General features: G+C 29.0%; 5 protein-coding genes across 5 annotated transcripts; 4 read left to right on the forward strand and 1 right to left on the reverse strand.

Moving 5' to 3' along the window:
• Positions 1-193: 193 nt before the first annotated feature.
• OCT59_027797 (uncharacterized protein) lies at positions 194-2,071 on the forward strand (the record flags this gene model as incomplete). The annotated part of the gene is made up of 1 exon (XM_025309847.2): positions 194-2,071. The coding sequence occupies one exon, from the start codon at positions 194-196 to the stop codon at positions 2,069-2,071; it is 1,878 nt and encodes a 625-aa protein (XP_025188719.2).
• A 4,138-nt stretch (positions 2,072-6,209) lies between these two features.
• On the forward strand, positions 6,210-6,806 carry OCT59_027798 (uncharacterized protein; the record flags this gene model as incomplete). Its single annotated transcript, XM_025323958.1, has 2 exons — positions 6,210-6,318; positions 6,637-6,806. The coding sequence occupies 2 exons, from the start codon at positions 6,210-6,212 to the stop codon at positions 6,804-6,806; spliced, it is 279 nt and encodes a 92-aa protein (XP_025188720.1).
• A 537-nt stretch (positions 6,807-7,343) lies between these two features.
• On the reverse strand, positions 7,344-9,939 carry OCT59_027799 (uncharacterized protein; the record flags this gene model as incomplete). The annotated part of the gene is made up of 6 exons (XM_025309848.1): positions 7,344-8,224; positions 8,302-8,490; positions 8,562-8,613; positions 8,700-8,741; positions 8,807-8,886; positions 9,315-9,939. The coding sequence occupies 6 exons, from the start codon at positions 9,937-9,939 to the stop codon at positions 7,344-7,346; spliced, it is 1,869 nt and encodes a 622-aa protein (XP_025188721.1).
• Positions 9,940-16,255: 6,316 nt separating this feature from the next.
• OCT59_027800 (uncharacterized protein) lies at positions 16,256-17,056 on the forward strand (the record flags this gene model as incomplete). Its single annotated transcript, XM_025331373.2, has 1 exon — positions 16,256-17,056. One exon carries the CDS (start codon positions 16,256-16,258, stop codon positions 17,054-17,056), a length of 801 nt encoding a protein of 266 aa, XP_025188722.2.
• Positions 17,057-18,925: 1,869 nt separating this feature from the next.
• On the forward strand, positions 18,926-19,697 carry OCT59_027801 (uncharacterized protein; the record flags this gene model as incomplete). The annotated part of the gene is made up of 2 exons (XM_025323959.2): positions 18,926-19,328; positions 19,396-19,697. The coding sequence occupies 2 exons, from the start codon at positions 18,926-18,928 to the stop codon at positions 19,695-19,697; spliced, it is 705 nt and encodes a 234-aa protein (XP_025188723.2).
• Between the last annotated feature and the right edge of the window lie 1,154 nt (positions 19,698-20,851).

The following is a 20,851-nucleotide window of genomic DNA, read 5'->3' on the forward strand; positions in this document are numbered from 1 at the left end:
AACCCCCTATTTTTTTTTTAATATTTTCGAGTTATAAAAAGTTTAAAAAAAAGAATAACGGACTAACAAAATTTTATTAAAAATGGGTTTAACATTTTTTATTTTCATTTTTTAAAATTTGTTACGAAACTGGTTTAAATAAATTTCAGGTACAAATCACCTGATCTGTAGATACTACATAAAAACTATAATTATGAAAAATTTTATTTTGAAATTCGTGATTTTTATAATTTTACTTCATTTTATACTTGAAGTAAACACTCAAGTTCCACCTGATGCCGGAACAACGCCTGCCGATGGAAAAGCACCTGCTGATGGTAAAGCGCCTGCGGATGGAAAAGCGCCTGTTGATGGAAAAGCACCGGCTGACGGAAAAGCGCCCGCTGATGGGAAAGCACCTGCTGATGGTAAAGCGCCTGCGGATGGAAAAGCGCCTGTTGATGGAAAAGCACCGGCTGACGGAAAAGCGCCCGCTGCACCTGCTGATGGGAAAGCTCCAGCCGATGGTAAAGCTCCAGCCGATGGAAAAGCTCCAGCTGATGGAAAAGCTCCAGCTGATGGAAAAGCACCTGATGATGGAAAAGCTCCAGCTGATGGAAAAGCGCCCGCTGATGGTAAAGCACCTGCTGATGGTAAAGCGCCTGCGGATGGAAAAGCGCCTGTTGATGGAAAAGCACCGGCTGACGGAAAAGCGCCCGCTGATGGTAAAGCACCTGCTGATGGGAAAGCTCCAGCCGATGGTAAAGCGCCCGCTGATGGTAAAGCACCTGCTGATGGAAAAGCTCCAGCCGATGGAAAAGCTCCAGCTGATGGAAAAGCGCCTGTTGATGGAAAAGCACCGGCTGACGGAAAAGCGCCCGCTGATGGTAAAGCACCTGCTGATGGGAAAGCTCCAGCCGATGGTAAAGCTCCAGCCGATGGTAAAGCTCCAGCCGATGGAAAAGCTCCAGAAGATGGAAAAGCACCTGCTGATGGAAAAGCTCCAGCTGATGGAAAAGCCCCAGCTGATGGAAAAGCCCCAGCTGATGGAAAAGCCCCAGCTAATGGAAAAGCTCCAGCTGACGGTAAAGCACCTGCTGATGGAAAAGCCCCAGAAAATGGAAAAGCTCCAGAAGATGGTAAAGCTCCAGCTGACGGTAAAGCACCTGCTGATGGTAAAGCACCTGTTGATGGTAAAGCACCTGTTGATGGAAAAGCTCCAGCTGATGGAAAAGCGCCTGTTGATGGAAAAGCGCCTGCCGATGGAAAAGCTCCAGCTGACGGTAAAGCTCCAGAAGATGGAAAAGCACCTGCTGATGGAAAAGCGCCAGAAGATGGAAAAGCGCCTGTTGATGGAAAAGCGCCTGCTGATGGAAAAGCACCAGTTGATGGAAAAGCTCCAGCTGATGGGAAAGCACCTGCTGATGGAAAAGCTCCAGCCGATGGAAAAGCGCCTGTTGCCGGAAAAGCACCTGATGATGGAAAAGCGCCTGTTGATGGAAAAGCTCCAGCCGATAGAAAAGCACCTGCTGATGGAAAATTACCAGGTGCTGGGAAGGTGCCCGATTCTGGAAAGGTACCTGATGTTGGAAAAGTACCAACTGGTGAAGGAAAATCAAAAGCAGAAACCAATGTAGAAGGAACTAAATCTACAAATGATATAGTTGTTGGAGGGATAGTTGGTGGTCTTGTTTTGATTGTTTTAACTGCTTTTTGTTTCTATTTAGTGAGAATTTATAAAAATAAAAGAGCAACTAAAGCAACTGATACAAATAATGAAGTAATTTTAAATCAAGGACAAGAATTTTTGCCAAGTTTTGAAAATCAACTGAAAAATCCCGGAAGAACGTATGATAACATGTTACCAACAGTTAATCCATCATCTACGAAATTATTAAATTTAAATAAAGGGCAAGAATTCACACAATTGAACTTTGAAAATAATTCAATTAAACCTAGGAATCAAGGACAAGAATTCACACAATTGAACTTTGAAAATGATTCAATTAAACCTAGGAATCAAGGACAAGAATTCAGACCTACACTCCCCGGTAAAAAGTATCCGACCACCCTAAAAATTAAAAAATCTTAAAAAATTCAGTGGGCCCAACAATAAATTTATATTTATTTTAAAAGTTTGAGACATGAGACACTTTTTAAAAGTGTTTTTTTAGCTTAATTATTAGTAAAAATTCGCGGACATTTTTAATTCTAAAAATGGCAAAATTCTTAACTTTTTAACTAGAGCAGTTACGGCCAAATGAATTCCAGAAATCAATTCTTTAACTAAAAAATAGCTTATGTTTAAAAAATCAGAAAGATTGGACTGGTAGTTGCCGAAAAATCCACCACTGAAGATCATAATTTTTATATGTAAAAACGGTAAAATCACCATTTTTGCCAAATTTTAGTATAAAAATTATGATCTTCAGTGGTGGATTTTTCGGCAACTACCAGTCCAATCTTTCTGATTTTTTAAACATAAGCTATTTTTTAGTCAAAGAATTGATTTCTGGAATTCATTTGGCCGTAACTGCTCTAGTTAAAAAGTTAAGAATTTTGCCATTTTTAGAATTAAAAATGTCCGCGAATTTTTACTAATAATTAAGCTAAAAAAACACTTTTAAAAAGTGTCTCATGTCTCAAACTTTTAAAATAAATATAAATTTATTGTTGGGCCCACTGAATTTTTTAAGATTTTTTAATTTTTAGGGTGGTCGGATACTTTTTACCGGGGAGTGTACATATTATTACTGAGGAACTTATATCGGATACGAGCCATTTTCACACTCTAACACATTTGGCTATGCTATATTTTCATTGTTTAATATGGAGAGGGTAATAACGATAATAATTAAAAATCTTTTCTTTCTTATATTGATAAGATTAAGAAATAATTAATTGTATATATATAATGAGAGAATTTTTAATTCTTAATAGATTTATAGATGTCAACTAAATTTGACTAATGAATTCGGAATTAAAGTTAATGAATTTTAATAGTCTGCTAAAACCCGAGATTAATGATAAGTACGATTAAAATACGACTATCTTAACAAGAATTAATAGATTTGGTAAATAGTGTTATAACTCCAAATATAACTGAAGTTTATATCAACTTAATAAAGAATTTTCATAAACAGAAAGGTAATAAATAATATTAAGAAAATAATTTAGAGATTCATAGTTATAAAGAAATTTAATAGCAAAGTAATATAATATGCTAAAACTATGATGTTGGCAATTTGGGTTTATGATTTTTAGTTTTTAAAATCTGTTAAAACTTATCATTTAATTAACATATTTATTCTTTGATAACCGATTGGTGACTCCGTGACTGATGACCTGTGTTAATTGTATGAATCACAATAATCTCAATATTTCAAGTTTTATAAAAATCTCGCGGTCTGTCTAGATTTTTACTATATAGGATAAGCAAGAATTTGAAGTAAAACTTGATGGAGACAATTTTTCATTGTTATTTTATTAATTTGTTAATTCTTATTAAGGATTTTTTGCGTTCATTTTATCAAATTTTATATTATCCTCTATTTCAAAGTCACGAGTTGAGTAAAAATTTTTGTTATTATAAATTTATAATAGCTATGATAAACTGATAATAGAGCAAAATGAGAGTGAAGTGAAGTGTTTTTACATGAATAAATTAATAGAATTTTAGTTGACTTTAAAATTAGAGAAAGGGAATTATACAATTTAACAAAATTACATAAAAAAAATTAATCTCACTTTTAATTTTTAAATTCAAAAAGATATACATATTATATTTAACATTAAATATCTTTATGAAGTAACATGCAACTATTATTCAACCGTATAGTTACGCAAGTTGTAGTAATGGTTGCTATCGCACTATTATAATTGTGATTCCATTATTCCATTTCAAAGGTTACCGTATTTTGCGGGCCACAGTACCACCCCAAAGAACTTCCATTTTCTACCGATTTTATTATTTAAAATAATTTAATAAATAACCCAATTGTTTATACATTATCTACTAATAATAAAAACTCACGCAATGGCAGGTCAAAACCTCTGAAATTTGTATCATTGAATTTTTATATTTTAAAAGAATTTCTAGTAATATGATTTTGTGCTCTTCTATTTAGTTAAAAAAGGATATCATTAACACTAATGATGTTAAATAGAAAGTTAAATAAATAATAATTATTAAATAATCACTATACCTTCTGTTGCATTTTATGGTTCAGGTAAATTTCAAATTTATGAGTTTTACTTTTAAATGATTTACTGCTCGTGTTATTGTTTATTTCATTATCTATTTTTATTATTGATTGAGGTAATTCATTTGTTTATTTTGATAATATAATTTAATTTCTCTTATTTTTTCCAAAAGTATAACAATGTTAGGTCTTTCTAATAGATTGGCATTCCAGCATTGTTCCATACCCGGATACTATGGCCCCCGTTATACGATAATAAGTAATTATAAATTGATTATTTCGAAATTATATTCATATATTATTGATTGCAAAAAAAATTGGATTTATTTATTAAATTAATTTTTTGTGTAATAAATAATCTTTCTTAAAAAAAAAAAAGTGTTTCTACCTGAACTGAAATCGCATAAAATTTGTTAAAATTGTATAAATAATAATAATTTAACTAGCAATTACCAAAAGGATTTTCTAAAAAAGAACCACCGAAAGAAGTCTAGTGTTCAGACCCGGGTTCTTAACGGGTAAACGGGTTGACCCATTACAGCAAAATTCGAAATATAGTGGACACTTGAAAATTTTGATTGTAGGGATTGTCGGGTACTCAGGTTACTCGGCTAGTGGGTTATTAGACAGAGTACTATATATGATGGCGTGGTAATTGTATATACTATATAATGTAATTATGTTATATTAAAATTTAATTAAATATACCCGTGTTATTTTCTTTTGATTTTTTGTATGATGCCAAAATCAATACTAAATAAGCATTAACAGTTGAAAGGATTTTGAAAGGCTTATCATATAGAGAAGTATACATTTTTGACAAATATTTACATCATTTTGAGTTGGTAAAAGTTCGAAATATTAGCAAAAACCCAGTCAACAAATTCCGAGTCCAACACAACTTTTTGGTTTGTGGCACCTTTTTGTGTGAGGGGTCTGTGAACAAATTCTACTGCATAATTACGTTTAGCTTTTTTCCTCTTCCATATTACTTCTCTTGCTTGACAAGTGCATTTTTGATCATATGTGTTTTGACAATCTAAGCAAATAAGACAAATTGGACAGGCATTCAAACAAAATTCCAAAGAAAATGTCATTGTTCAATAAAAATCAAATAAAGTAATATTGTTGAAAAAAAGTTTAATTTATTAATTTATGTTATATTTGATATGTTTACATATTATACTCTATTATACTTTATACTACGCCATCATATATATATATGTCACGTGTTATATGTCTTTTCATAACGACAATCCCGACAATCACAATTTTCAAGTGTCCACTATATTTCGAATTTTGCTGTAAAATTTAAAACCGTAAACCCGATATTAACGGATATCCGTTATAACTCGTTATAGAGGTTGGAACCGACCAAAAAACCCTTAATCGATTAATAATCGATTAACCAAGGGCCCTAATCGATTAATAATCGATTAATATTAAAATATTAAAAAAATTTTTTTTTTGACCGCAGATTGCACCAAATTGTTTTTGATCATACATTTAGTAATAGGAAAGTCTTATTTATTATTATTATCATTAAAAAATTAATACAAATTCTTCCAAGTTCGGAGAACACGTGACCAAAAATCCACAGCTCTGGGGCGCATTAGATAATTTGACCAGAATTATGGGTTGATAATTTTAATCGATTAACCGATTTTTGAGATACCTTAATCGATTAACCGTCTTAGTCGATTAATTAATCGATTAACCTTAATCGATTCCAAACTCTAACTCGTTATAATAACGGGTTACGGGTCTGAAGTCTAAACACTACTCTAAATGCACCCTCTAGTAGTTCAGTCCAAAGCTTATATAATCTCTAATTATTTTACTTCTATAAATGCACACCCTCTCTAAATGCACTATTTTGAAAATTATGCATATGGTCCAAGGGGTGCAATTATAAAGGTCTGACTGTAGTCCTTTTGTGAGTCTTTAGTGGTGATACTTTTGGTAGTAGCAGTTCTATTTTAAAGAGGGTATACATAGTAGGTGCAATTATGGAGAGTGCAATTATAGATGTCTGACTGTATTACCAAAGCACTACTAAAAGAATCAGCAACAATAACATCAGTAACATCACTGGGACCAGTAAAAACTCCGGAAAGTATGACATTTTCACCAGTTAGTAAGTCTAATAATGTTATTTTATATTAGTTGCTTTATATTTCCATAACTACAACTTTTAAAATTAAGAGATTCCGATTTCAAACATAATCGAAAATAGATTTTTAAATGATAAGGAAACATATAATATATTTTTTTATTATGAGCAAATAACTGCGTTTAACCGGAGGAAATCTTCTATAAATATAGGGGTCCTTTCAGCGGAGACATATAATAGAAATAAAAAAGAAATGTTGAAGCATCCGGTACTATAAAAAAAATTATCAGCAGCTTCTCCAGCAAATTTAAGTCAAGGACGACATAATGAGTAATTCAATAGAAGCTGAATTTGTACAAAACCTTAAAGAGGAAATTATCAAAGATATTAAACAAGAAATGGCTCAAAGTAGTGAAAGTACAAGTCAATTTAATGTTTCTAGTTCATCAATTAATGTTGATAAAAAGTATAATAGATTAAATGAAACAAGAAATCCTAAAAGCAAGAATTAAGACAACATATCAGAGGTAATAGTAGTAATGATTAAAAAACAACTGAATTTGGTTATATGTCATTTTGTCCATGATGGTTTATTTTAAATTAGACATAATAATAAATGTTCAAAGTTAAATATTTTTTGAAATTCATTAATCTTTTTTAAGATACTAGTCTGTTCAATCTATTCTGTTCCGTTCTGATCCGATTTTTGCTAAATTTTTTTAGCCAATCAAATTAATTTAAAAATCGGATTGAAAATTGATGTGCTTGGTTGGAAATAAACGGAAAGATTAAACACTCACTCAATTTATTCAATTTTTTAATTAGCTAAAATTAATCGGATCAGAACGGAACAGAATAGAATTGAACAGGGCAGGTGCCGACGTATGTAATAGTATGTTAGTTTAAAAGGTTGATAAATATAGACTAATATACGATTTTATAATAACGGATAGGTTACATATTGTGATAGCATAAAATCATTATAAAGTATATAGTTAATACATATATAAATTCCTCTATGTACTTATTATTAATAGTAATTAATAATTTTAATCTTGTCTTGTATTATTTTTTATATTATTATAACTCTCCTGCCTAACAACTTTAAGAATCTCATTTCTCAAATTTTGATTAATTTCTTGTTTGACAGCTTGAAGCATTTCATCTTTAAAAGCTTGTAATGATAACCTTTCATCATTATAATTACTAACTACTGCTGGAGCTGAAATTGTTGGTTCATGATTAGTTATATTTACATTATTTTCATTTTCGGGTGTTTGCATAATTGCTTGCCCATGGTCATTAGCTGGAATTATTGTTGGTTCATGATTGGTTGTATTTTCATGATGATCATTAGCTGGAATTATTGTTGGTTCATGATTGGTTGTATTTTCATTTTCGGGCGTTAGAATAATTTCTTGCCCATGATGATCATTAGCTGGAATTATTGTGGTTGTATTTTCATTTCTAGGTATTTGAATAATTTCTTGCCCATTATTATTATTGATCACTTGTTCATAATTATGAATATCCCTTATGATAGGAAGCTCCTTTTCTTCTTGACCATAATCATTGTAATTTTCATTTCCATGTATAGTACTTTGTTCTCGTTTATTTTTATTCCATTTGTATATCAAGAAACTTCCAACTGATAATAAAATACCACCTAATAAAGTTCCCAAAACTGCACCAGTTGTATTGCTTAGATTATTTGATGGTAATGGTAATGGTGAAGGTGAAGGTGAAGGTGAAGGTGAAGGTGGTGGTGAAAGTGTTGATGGTGGTGTCGATGGTGGTGATGATGGTGGTGGTGATGATGGCGGTGGGGATGGCATTTTTGGATCAAACATTGATGTCCATATATATTCTTCATTATTACTGATATCAAGCAATAATATATCACTTTCAACTGTTTTATCATATTCATATCCTATTAAATCAAATTATTTTTTGTTAAAAAATTAATTTGCTTAAGAATAATTAATATATTTGAAATATTATATTTACCAAATGATATAACCATATATTTTCCGATCACGTTTGCTTTATGATAAGCTCTAGGCTTTGGAATTTTTCCAGATATTTTTGGAACATACCAATTAAAATCATTTAAATCTAATACATAAAGTGAAGTATCTAAATATCCGGGATTATTAAAAATTCCTCCATAAATTATAATTCTCTGACCATCCAAACCTGTTAAATAATTGCATTTATCATTAATATTTTCTTTTTAATATTAATTATAATATTCTCATAATTCATACCAAGAATGGCGGAAAAGCCACCTCTATTAGAAGGTATTTTTCCTGATGTTATCTAATTTCAGTAATAAAATTAATACACATATTTTATTTTAATAATAGTTAATTTAATATTTTTACATAATAATTTGTATAACTTACTTTTGTATCCCAACTGTCATTGATCATATCATATATATAAACCTGTATAAATAATTTTTAAAATTAATTGATTTTTAGAAAAAAAAATTACATATCACAAAATTTACCTCATTTAATGTTAAAGCGGCACCTTGAATAATATTCAAAGTTTTCCTATCAAACTTAATAGTATCATCGTTCATACCGCCTAAACAATAAGCGTTCATTAATAAAATAACAGTAATTAAATAACGACTTACTAAAACATCATAGTATGTGATTTCAAAAAAATTATAACTTAAACTAAACATGTTGTACTAATTAAAATTGCTCAGCACTCTTGAAAATGGTCAGAAAAAAGAATTTGAATAATACTATTTTTTTTGTACTAGACCACAGTTATATGATTTATGTATTTTTTATTTGTTACCTAACTTTTTATTCTATATTATTAATAGTCTAGCTGAGCTGATTCTATTAATTTAATAATTATATTTCACAAAGTACTTAATGCTGAAGCATATACTTCGCTTAAGTTTTTTGATTTTTTTTTATTTCGCAAATTTGTTGAACACTGCAGTGTGAAATATAATTTTTGTTAAATAAATATATGTTCATAAAAAATTACTCGCTTACCTATGTAAATAATCTTATTATTGGGTAATAAGGCAGCACCATAATTACATCTTGAACTTGGAGCATTAACTATACTTCCCATTTCCCAGTTAAGATTTATTGTGTCTAAAATAAGCATATTGTTTGAAATACCCACATCAATATTTCCGCTCCATAAATAAAATTTTCCATTATTATAATTCATAACTCCTGTTAATTCATATTTTATGACCGTGTTAATTCCAGTTATTTTTGGAGGATTCCATGCAATGTGTTGTGGGTCAAATGTGTAAACCAATGGCATTTTTGGATCATTCGAAAATCCACCGTATAAAAATAGTGTATTATTGTTTGCTCCACCTTTAGTTGTTGTTGCAGAATCATGTGGCGGAACCATATTAATATTTGATAAGTCTTGCCATGATAATTCTTGGGTATTGAATGGAACAGAAACATCAAGATAAAAAAACTCTTTTAATAGTTTTTCGTTTAAATCGGAACCACCCAAAATATACAATTTATCATCAATGAGCGTAGCAGTATGACGATGATGTACAAATGGCTTAAAAGGCGTCATTTGACAATTTACTTTAACTACTTGAAGTAGTATCCATAATATGAAATAAACTGAAGAATTTCTTGACATGATTATAATTTATTTAATAGTAGAAATAAATATTTGAGAAAAAATATCTATTTACTTTCTTTAAAAAAAATTTTACGGTATTTAAATTCTTAGCGTTACACTTAGTATTACAAATAATTACATAGAACGGATTATAATATTCAAATTTTTATTTCATTTATTCCACAATAATAATAATAAATTTCTTCCACATGTATTACATCTTCTATACCTTCGATGTGACATAAAATCATAACTTAATACGGAAAGTCCCGTTAATAAGATGATTTTTTTATTTTATCAACACATTTAAAATCTTAAAACATCACTCGAAATTTTGAAGTAAATTTTTTGACTTAAAAAAAACAATGTATAAACAGGCTTAATAAGACAATATCTTAATTTACAAAGTATAATTTACATTTTAATAAATCTTCATTGTGATAACAAGTATTTTAAAAAACAAGGAGGTTTAAACCTTAAACATACTAATATGCACCCAAAATGTAGTGTAATATAACATGACATTAGAATTTAAAGATATAAGTAAATCGCTTCATGTAGATAGATTTTAACAAATCAAGACGTTCTGTTATGATTTTTCTGTTGGTGGTTCGAGATACAAATAAAACATCTTTTAATCTTGTAAATCAAAAAAAAATAATAAATTAAAAATTAACTACCAAAAACGTGATGTTCCTACAATTGAAAGATGTATGTATGAATACGGTCAGTAATTATTAATTGAACATTTCTATATCAGGTAATTTTATAATGTGATTTCTGCATATTTATTTTGTTCATTAGTCTCCTTAAACAATAATGCAGGGTTTATAACACAACCATCCCTTAAAGCCGTGTCGGACATTTTTTTAATTTTTTTATGGCTTACGCACCGCAAAATCGAAATCAAAAAAAACTAAGATTGAAAATAGAGCTATTCCATCGGAATTAATCAGCCACAAAAAAATTTACCAGTTGTTTTAATAAAATTCTATTTATTTTCTATGCAAATAATCAGGCATATTTATATAGTATGTTATTATTTTCCTCCTAGGTTATTGTTTTATCAACCAATTCAAAATATTAAGATATATTAAGATATGATTACTAAATTATTAAAAATATCTTTGACTTGAAAATAAACAGTGTAAAACGGAAGTTCCAACAAGAAATAATTGTTACAATTATTTTCAAAATTAAAGAGTGATCAATTAAAACTTACCAAATACTCATGCGGTGTAATTTCATGTTAGCACACATTCAATCTCCAAGTAGACATATAATCTGAATGCTGGATTTGAGATTTGACTTACAGAATATCATAAAACGTTTCTTAGAACAGGAGATTTTCCTGCTGGTAATTCGAGGCAGCATTGTTTGCATTCTTTTAATCTTACAAGTTAAACCCCTATAAAAACGAAATGTGTTAAATTTGTTGTTCATGTGTAATAAATGTCTAAAAAAGCACCATTTTGTCCGATTTATATCTAATCACAAAAAAAACGAAAATTAAACAAAATGGTGCATTTTTAGACATTTATTACACATGAACAACAAATTTAACACATTTCGTTTTTATAGGGAAAAAATAGTAATAAATTGAAAAATTAAAGGGTATAACGAATTTAGTTTACTTTATTTTAGTTTATAATTATTGGTTCAGAAAGAAAATGTAACACACCACAAACTGTGTGGATGCATAGAAAAATCTCTTCTGCATATTGTAAGACATTAATTACTAAAGGAAAAATTTCTATACAAGGTATCTGCACATTTGATTTGTTTATGTCATTCCGTAAATAATAATGGTATGGGTTTTAGTACCGTGCAACCATCATTATAATTTCTGATATAGTCTATTACACGATGAAATTAATGAAAGAAAAAAAGTCGAAAATTGAGCTAAATCCTAATAATTTCATTTTCCGGTTGTTTTTATTTATTTTCTATGGAGATAATCTGGCATTTTATATTTATATATGTTATAATTTCTTCTAATAATAAACTCTAATTCATGAATTTTCGAATAAGATTTAAATTTTATTTTTGTTATTAGAAAGCATAACGATAATAATTGAAATTAGGAACTACAAATTTGGCCTAAATTGTTATAAAATTTTTGTGACAACTCAATGCGAAAATTCCCTTTACATAAAATGATTAAAAAATAATGACATCGATTCTCTCTTTGGGTGACGCGAGATAAAAAGCATATACTGATATACACATATATTCAGTTGTACGTTATTTAAGAAAAAAAAGATTACATTATTTACTTCAGTTATTTTCATTACACAATTGATAATTACTGTAATTTAATCTTGTATTATTTTTTTTGTAATATTAAACTGATTCTTTTCTCTATGATCTCACAGCTAAAGATGTTAAGTCGGTCTTTTCAGTCTTGTTTGTCCTGGTCGGTCTTTGGAAAAGTAACAAAACTTGCACCTTTAGAATTTTGTTCATAGTAGTAGCATAGAGCAAAGACCGTCAAATGACGAAATTTGAGCCCAGTCCTACCCTTTCCAAGAGCAACATCGGATAAAATGTAAAAAGCCGGGTAAGACCGGGTAAAAAAAAAAAATTTTTTCCTTACAGCTGATTTCATAATATACGGGACACCCATCATTTTTACTCCATGCCGAGAGAAACTCGGTAAGATTCGGTATAACTCAGAATAAAATAAAAACTACACTGTTCTGTTCTCGGACCAGTGCTCCGAATCTAACGATATGGTTTTACCTTATTCTGAACTTTACCGAGTTTTACCGAATGTACCGAGTTGTCTCTCGGTAACTATTAGGTGTCCCGTATATTATGAAATCAGCTGTAAGACTCTGAACTGATTGATCAGATTGAGATCAAATTTTGCAATCTAACGATTTCCCCTGCGTACCCTTCAAAAATGTCACGAAAATTCACGTGACTGTTTTTTTTGTCACATCCGTCACACCCTTCCTTGTTTCCATTTTTCATAAGTATCTGAGGGACTTAGTTTTTTTCGAGTAAGTAAAAACGTATTCGTCACACCCTTATTCGTCACTGTTTATTTTCACGTGTTAGTGCATAACGCCGTAATGCCGGCCGTTTCGTGACATTTTTGAAGGTACGCAGGGGTAGTCCAATCTAACCTACTGCGCCACAGATTTTAAGGCGAAGGCGGTGTTGCAATATTCCAAAGACCGGCCGGAATTCTTCCCGTCTTCCAGTAATAAAGTTTTGATTACCTGATTTGGTATTTTAAATAATGTTGACAAGGTCTGGGTAGTACCGACCGCATAACATCTTTATCAGATGTTGAAATTATTTTGCCCGTAATAATTATAATTATTAGTATTAATTATTGCTGGAGCTGGAATTGCTGGTTCGTAATTACTAGTTGTATCTTCATTTTGGAGCGTTCGCATAATTTCTTGCCCGTGTTCTGCCTCATAAGTAAAATTTTCCATTATAGTAATACAGTCAATAACACATGTTAAACATATTTTCTAATTGTATTAATTCCATTCATTTTTGAAATACTTCATACAATATTACGTGAATTAAATAAATGTATAAACCAATGCCATAGTTGTTATTAGTCCATATAAAAATAGTTTATCATTATTTGCACCTTTAACTGATGCTGCAAAAAGATATGTTGTAACCCATATTAATATTTGATAAATCTTGCCATGATGATTGTTGAGTATTAAATGGTACAGAAACATCAATAAAAAAAAATTCTTTTAATAGTTTTATATTTTCAAAATGATGTACGCAGTTAAATTTGAATAAAAAAAAAAGAAACCCGAAACCCGGACGAAACCGGACGAAATATGGACAAAAAACGGATGAAACCCGGGCGAATATTGGTATTCGAATATACAATCACAAATAAACTGCGTACACTATTTTGAAAAAGGCGATAAATCCAATTCACCCAAAATATATAATTTATTATCAATGAGTGTAGCCGTATCGACTAGTATATAGTAGTACACTTTGTTTAAAGGGTGTAATTTGGCACTAATATTTGAAGTATCCATAATATGAAATTAACTAAAGAATTTTTTGACATGATTATGATTGACAAACGGTCTAGTTAAACGAACTTTATGCGAAATTTTGGGCCAATTACTTTGCTAATATCAGCAAGATTTGGACGTAAAAATAGAAATAAATATTTAAGAAAAACCACTTAATTACCTTTATTTTTTTACGGTATTTAAATTTTTAGCGGTACACTTTGTATTAAAAGTATGAAATATGAATATTCGAGAATTAATAATAAATAAATTTATTGCATAAATTTCGTATGCGATGTGACATAAAATCATAAGGTATTGTCAACCAATTCAATATCAATACAAATATCAAATAATTAAAATAATTTTTTCGGCTTGAAAATAATCAGTACTTAATCAGTATAAAAATAAAAAGAAGTTCTAATAAGGAATTTTTAATAAAAGCTTGTGATCACCGAGTATGATCACAATAAACAATAACCCAGGTAAATATGGTGTTAAGCATTGAAAGATTCAAAGATTTAATAGACAAGTTATTTTCAAGAGGTGACTTTAATGCTGACTTTGAAAGTTTCGAAACTTGCTCTTCAAAAAATAAAAAAATAAAAATAAAAGAGAAATAAAAAAATCCTTGAATTTTTCCTTATTATTGCTTGCAATTACATAAGCTTCATGAATATTAATAATTGATGTAAGATGGTAAAAAAACACTAACACAAGATTATAGAAACCACCCTGATTTTGTGACACTCATCAACCTTTGATGTTGCACAGGTCAATAACGATACCCCTTGATTAACCTTCAACCTTTTCAGCATAAAAAAAATGTATTCCATTATATCGCAAATATTACACATATTTTGTTTTTTGTCACTACCTTGCGTAATCGACATCAATTTCAGCCATTTTGAAACGGCGTCACTTTTTTTTGCATGAAAACTGATTTATCTATATAATCGATAAAGTTTTAAAGTTGCACAGTAATATAAATGGTTAAATAGATTTTATTTTAAATTTCTATATCAAGTAATATTATAATGAGTATGCTTCTGCATATTTATAAAATTTGTTACCTTATTTGTTTACCGCTGAATAAAAAAGCACCCCTACTAATTTTCAGTTTAATACAAAATAATTTGTTTTGGCTAGTGGAATTCATATGCTAACTATATCGCCCACTTAACGAATTGATATTTCATAAAAAAAAATAATGTTTTTTACTACACGCGATCGTACTCCGATGAAATTTTTAAAAAATTTATTTTTTACTGTTTATTTAGAATATTCGTTCAATTATTCTACCGTAATTACATTTTTTTTTTCCTAAACCGGAAATTCCATTTTTTTTAGCTAAAATAAACTGTAATTCACGATTACCTTTAAAAAAAAAATATTTCCTTATTTTTTTATATATATAAAGTACAGTAAAAAAGAAGAATAAAGGATCACAAACGAAAAACTTGTCTATTTTTGAAATTTTATTTCACATACAAAAATGATAAAAGTTTGGGAATAAAATTAAAGATAACGTTAGAAAATTATTCTTTATTAATTTTCGAAACTTGAGACTACTAAGTTACTATATACCAAAGTTTGGACGCTCATAAAAGTTAGAAACATCCCTTTGTTAACTAACATAGGGAGAATATTATGTAGAAATTTTAGGAAAAATATAAAAACCTCAAGTAATAATTAGTAAAGGACTTAAATAAACAGTTTACTTTGTTTCTGCCTTTTGTGTTTTTAAAAGAACAAGATGCCGCAGCAAGATGAAAAAAGATAAGACATGTAATATTGATCAGTAAGTTCCGTATACTTGTAATACTGTTGCGTAATAGGATAAGTCATTAGGATAACGATTGTATGGTAAACTTATAGGACTCCTACGAGCGTCTAAAAAAAACATTACGTGAAATTATTAAGTGAAATTATCATACTGCAATTACTACTGTATGTATATTATTGTGCTATGAAACCGAATCTTCATTGTTTACTCTTTGTAATTTCATAATATTGTTCAAGTTTTATAATTGCAAGAATAAAAAGTTTTCTTATTATGAAAATTTTTTTTTTTTTTTGTTCAACCGAGTTTATTAAAGTACATACAAATAAATAGATTTTACTATTATTGGATAAGATTGCTAGCTATTATTACACAAAAAATAAAATGTTGTGTCATGATAACAAATTTTGCATATAAATTTATAAGAACAAACCTACTTATTTTTACTTCTTTTTCAGTCAAATTATATGAATATATTATATAAATTATTTTTTTTATCATATAATTTCCTTTAATAATGAAAAAAATATTCATTTTGATTTTTATGATTCTTATTATTTTACTTCAATTTATACATGAAGTAAATACTCAAGCTCCAGCAGATGTACCAGGTCCTCCACCAGAAGGAGCTGTACCATCACCGGCAAAGGCACCACCAGGAGGAGTTACTCCAGCAGGAACAGCTAGCCCACCACCATCAGCAGCATCAGCAGCATCAGCATCATCTTCAGCATCAGTGTCAGCATCATCTTCAGCATCAGCGCCAGTGTCAGCAACTTCTGTAGATTCTTCAATTCCTTCAAATATAATAGCTGCTTCAATTATTGGAGGGATAGTTAGTGGTTTAATTTTAATCTTCCTAGTTGGGTTATGCTACTTTTTAGTGAGAATGTATAAAAATAAAAAAGAAAGTTCTAAAGCAATTGCGACTCCTGGGAATGAAAATAATAATAATATTTCAAATCCTGGAATCATGAATGATGATTTATATCATAACAAGATGTTACCTATTCCCATAGAATTAGTAATTCCAAATCAAGGACAAGAACTTGCACCAAATTATAACAATCAACAAGGAGCAACACGCGAATTAGGAAACAACTCAGTAGATAATGAAACTATTCAAAATATTAGACAAGAAATGGTTCATAATTTAAGTCAAGATCCAGCAAGAAATTTATCATCATTTAATATCGATGAAGATATTATAAATCAAATGAAACAAGACATTCTACTAGATATTAAACAAGAATTGAAGCAGAATATAAGGTCAAAAGTAATGACATCGTTTTATAAAGATAATATTGATGATAATAGTAGTAGTAATAGCAATGTTAATAAATAATATATTTATTTTATGAACAAATTATTCCCACCATCTTACTATAAGAGAGTGAACACCCAAAAATTCCAAGTCAAAAAAAAAAAAGTTAAACTGAATGAGGTACATAATTATATAAAGTTTAACACCTAAAGATTATTATATATATAAAAAAATATTATTAATGTAGTCGTCGTTTTAATATAATTTATATAAATGGAAATAAAAAAACATCATCATAAAATAGTAAATAAATGAAAAAATATTATAATGCAACTAACTAAGTTTTTCGGTAATACGAGATATCAAATAAAAATTCAAATAAAATTTTAGATGGGAAGTAGCATCACAGTTTATTAGAGAATTAATTAATAATAGAAATGATTAAAAAAAAAATATATAATAATCGCAAATTACCTTCAGATATTTAAAATAACTTTACCTTCACAATTTGGTTAATTAATTGTTTCTTATTTTAATCAGGGATCATATTACAAATTCATTTTTTTAAAAATTTTAAAATTATAACTTTGATCTTCTCTTTATTTTTAAATTACGTTTCATATCCAGTCAAAGTAAAAAACTGCAATATTTGACCGTATATAAAAAGCAATTGGCTAAAAGTCAACGCACCTTTTTCTCTGTTTTATAATGCAAGGACAAAAGTTTTCTCATCATAGTCGATAGTCGATTCCGTGTAACAGTTCGTTGAATAATTTAGACTACCCCAGCGTGACCTATGGCCAGCATTTACGCATTTTGACTGAAAACCGATGACGTAATTTTCTCTCAGAATCACGTGGTCAGTAAGTCTAAAATAATTTAGAAAAGAATGAAGCGACTTGCTATCGAATTCTTTTTAGGGTGAGGCGAGATATATAGCATGTGTTAAAAATATACGAATATAGTGTATGTTATTTAAAAAACTGGTTGTTACCATATTATTGAAAATACTGTGTAAACAATTGAATATCAATAACTTGACTTGTATTATTTTTTATAATATTATACTTATTAAAATTCTCTCCAATAGCTTGAAGAATTTTTCAACTTTTAGACAATTTCTTGTTTAATAAATTGAAGAATTTCGATGATAACCTATTATTATTAAGTATTAAAATTACTTCTCGCTCATAATTATAATTATTAGTATTAACTACTGCTGGAGCTGGAATTGTTGGTTCGTGATTAGTTTTGGAGCGTCTGCACCCATTAGCTGGAATTATTAGTTATATTTTCTGAGCGGATACCAGATACCGGTAACCCTAATACTAAAGCAATCTGTTAAATCAATATTCTGGATATCATGAATATAATGAGAGGGATGAATTCGAAATTTAAAAGGTACCTCGGGTATAAGGTTATCCTGTACTTTCATATATCCCGGAAAGCAACCTGTATTGTGTTAATCGTTTGTGATATTATCAACCTTCATTGTTTTAAATGTTTTAAAAAGAACCCAAGAGAACTAAGTCATTTATAATTAGGTTATTTTGGGATCTATCATACTAGATTTTTTTATTCCAGAAAATTTTTTATGTTCTACGTTCACAATATGCTGATTACCGATTACAACAAGACTTACGAGCTTTAATTGGAAATTGTTATGATTTAAAATCAAGTCTTTTTGTTTAATTTCCTTTTTTACTTTTTGTAATTCCATAATTTGAAATTGCGATCGACCGAATTTATTAGGTGCATCAGTGGTACATCCAAATAATACTAAAATTATTCCACTACTATTGGATAAATTTTGGAACTATTACTACTATTAGTTGTGCCATGATAACAAATTTTGCATATAAATTTGAACAAAATTAATTATTTTTACTACTTTTTTAGTCAAATTATATGAATAAACCTCAAGCTTAAATATAATTTCCTCTGCTAATAATGAAAAAAATATTTATTTTGATTTTTATAATTTTTATAATCTTACTTCAATTTATACATGAAGTAAATACTCAAGCTCCAGCAGATGTACCAGGTCCTCCACCAGAAGGAGCTGTACCATCACCGGCAAAGGCACCACCAGGAGGAGTTACTCCAGCAGGAACAGCTAGCCCACCACCATCAGCAGCATCAGCATCATCTTCAGCATCAGCGCCAGTGTCAGCAACTTCTGTAGATTCTTCAATTCCTTCAAATATAATAGCTGCTTCAATTATTGGAGGGATAGTTAGTGGTTTAATTTTAATCTTCCTAGTTGGGTTATGCTACTTTTTAGTGAGAATGTATAAAAATAAACAAGAAAATTCTAAAGCAATTACAACCCATGGACTGAATAATGTCAAAAGTAAAAAAAAATATTTCAAATCCTGGAATAATGAATGATGAATTATATAATGAACCGATCCCTACAGAATTAATAATTTCGAATCATGGACAAGAATTTATACCAAATTCACCAAATTATAATAATCAACAAGGGACAACACGTGAATTAGGAAACAACTCAACAGATAATGAAATTATTCAAAAAATCAGACAAGAAAATTTATCATCAAAATTTAATATTGATGAAAATATTATAGATCAAATGAAACAAGATATTCTACAAGACATTAAACAAGAATTAAAACAAAATATTAGATCAAAAGTGATGACATCATTATATAAGGATAATAATGATGAAGATAGTGGTAGTAATATAAATGATAAATAATATAAGGTTATGCAGAGTCATTTTATTATGGCTAAATAATATTCTTTAGGAACACTCGCGTTTGGTAATCTACGTGAATTACTTGAATGTTTATTTATAATTTATAATCATTATGTAATAAATAGTTTTTTATTGATAAGACATTAAGTGAATATTAATACATAAAGTTTAACACCTCGAGTTAATCTTATAAATAAAAATATTGTGGCATATAATTTGATTTTTGATTGATAAACTTTTTTCATATTTGACTAAGATGATTATCTTATAGTAATCATAGTTTTAATATTAAATAAATTATATTCCTTTTGTTATCGGTGAACTAAGATATTCAAAATAAATTGATCTTACCCTTACAATTTATTTGATTCGATTTATTGGTATATGAGTTTAATTCGCTTTTTATGATTTTTATTTTAGTCAAGAATTCAGGCAAGAAATGTTAAATATAATTCGGAAAAAAGAAGTCATTGCGAAATGTTGCATTTTTAAATAAAATTATATACGTATAAATACTATTTACTAGTGATAATTTAAAACACAAAGCGGACTTAAGTCAGTTCATTCAATAATATTAGTTCAGACCGAGTAAGTCGTTCCCCATCCTAATATCTACTCCATAACCATTGCCATGTTTGATCAATTGTCAAGTGTTGTGAATCCCCATACAAAATAGCTAGTGTATCATTTTTGCACCACCTTTAACTGATGTTGCAGAAATATGAGTGTATACTTTTGATGCTTGTTCCTATCCACATATAATTTATTATCAACGAGTGTAGCAGCATGACGGCGTGACACACTTGGCTTAAGGGTGTCATTTGACGATTTACTTTAACTAATACTTGAATTAGTATCCATAATATAAAATCACTGAAAAATTTCTTGAATAAGCAGAAATAAATATTTAAGAAAAAATATTTATTTAATTTTTTTTTAAAGAAAGATTTTTACGTATTTAAATTTTTAGTATTATAAACATGGTTACATAGAACGGATCATAACTGAATGTTCAAGTATTTATTTCACAATAATAATTAAAACCTTAGCCCATGCAACATTCAGTTACTTCCACACATATTGCACCTTCGATGTGACATAAAATAATAAAATATCAATAAGTTATATTTTTTTTTATCAACTAATTCAAAATT

This window comes from Rhizophagus irregularis, chromosome 7 (genome assembly GCF_026210795.1).
Source record: "Rhizophagus irregularis chromosome 7, complete sequence".
NCBI lineage: Eukaryota > Fungi > Glomeromycota > Glomeromycetes > Glomerales > Glomeraceae > Rhizophagus > Rhizophagus irregularis.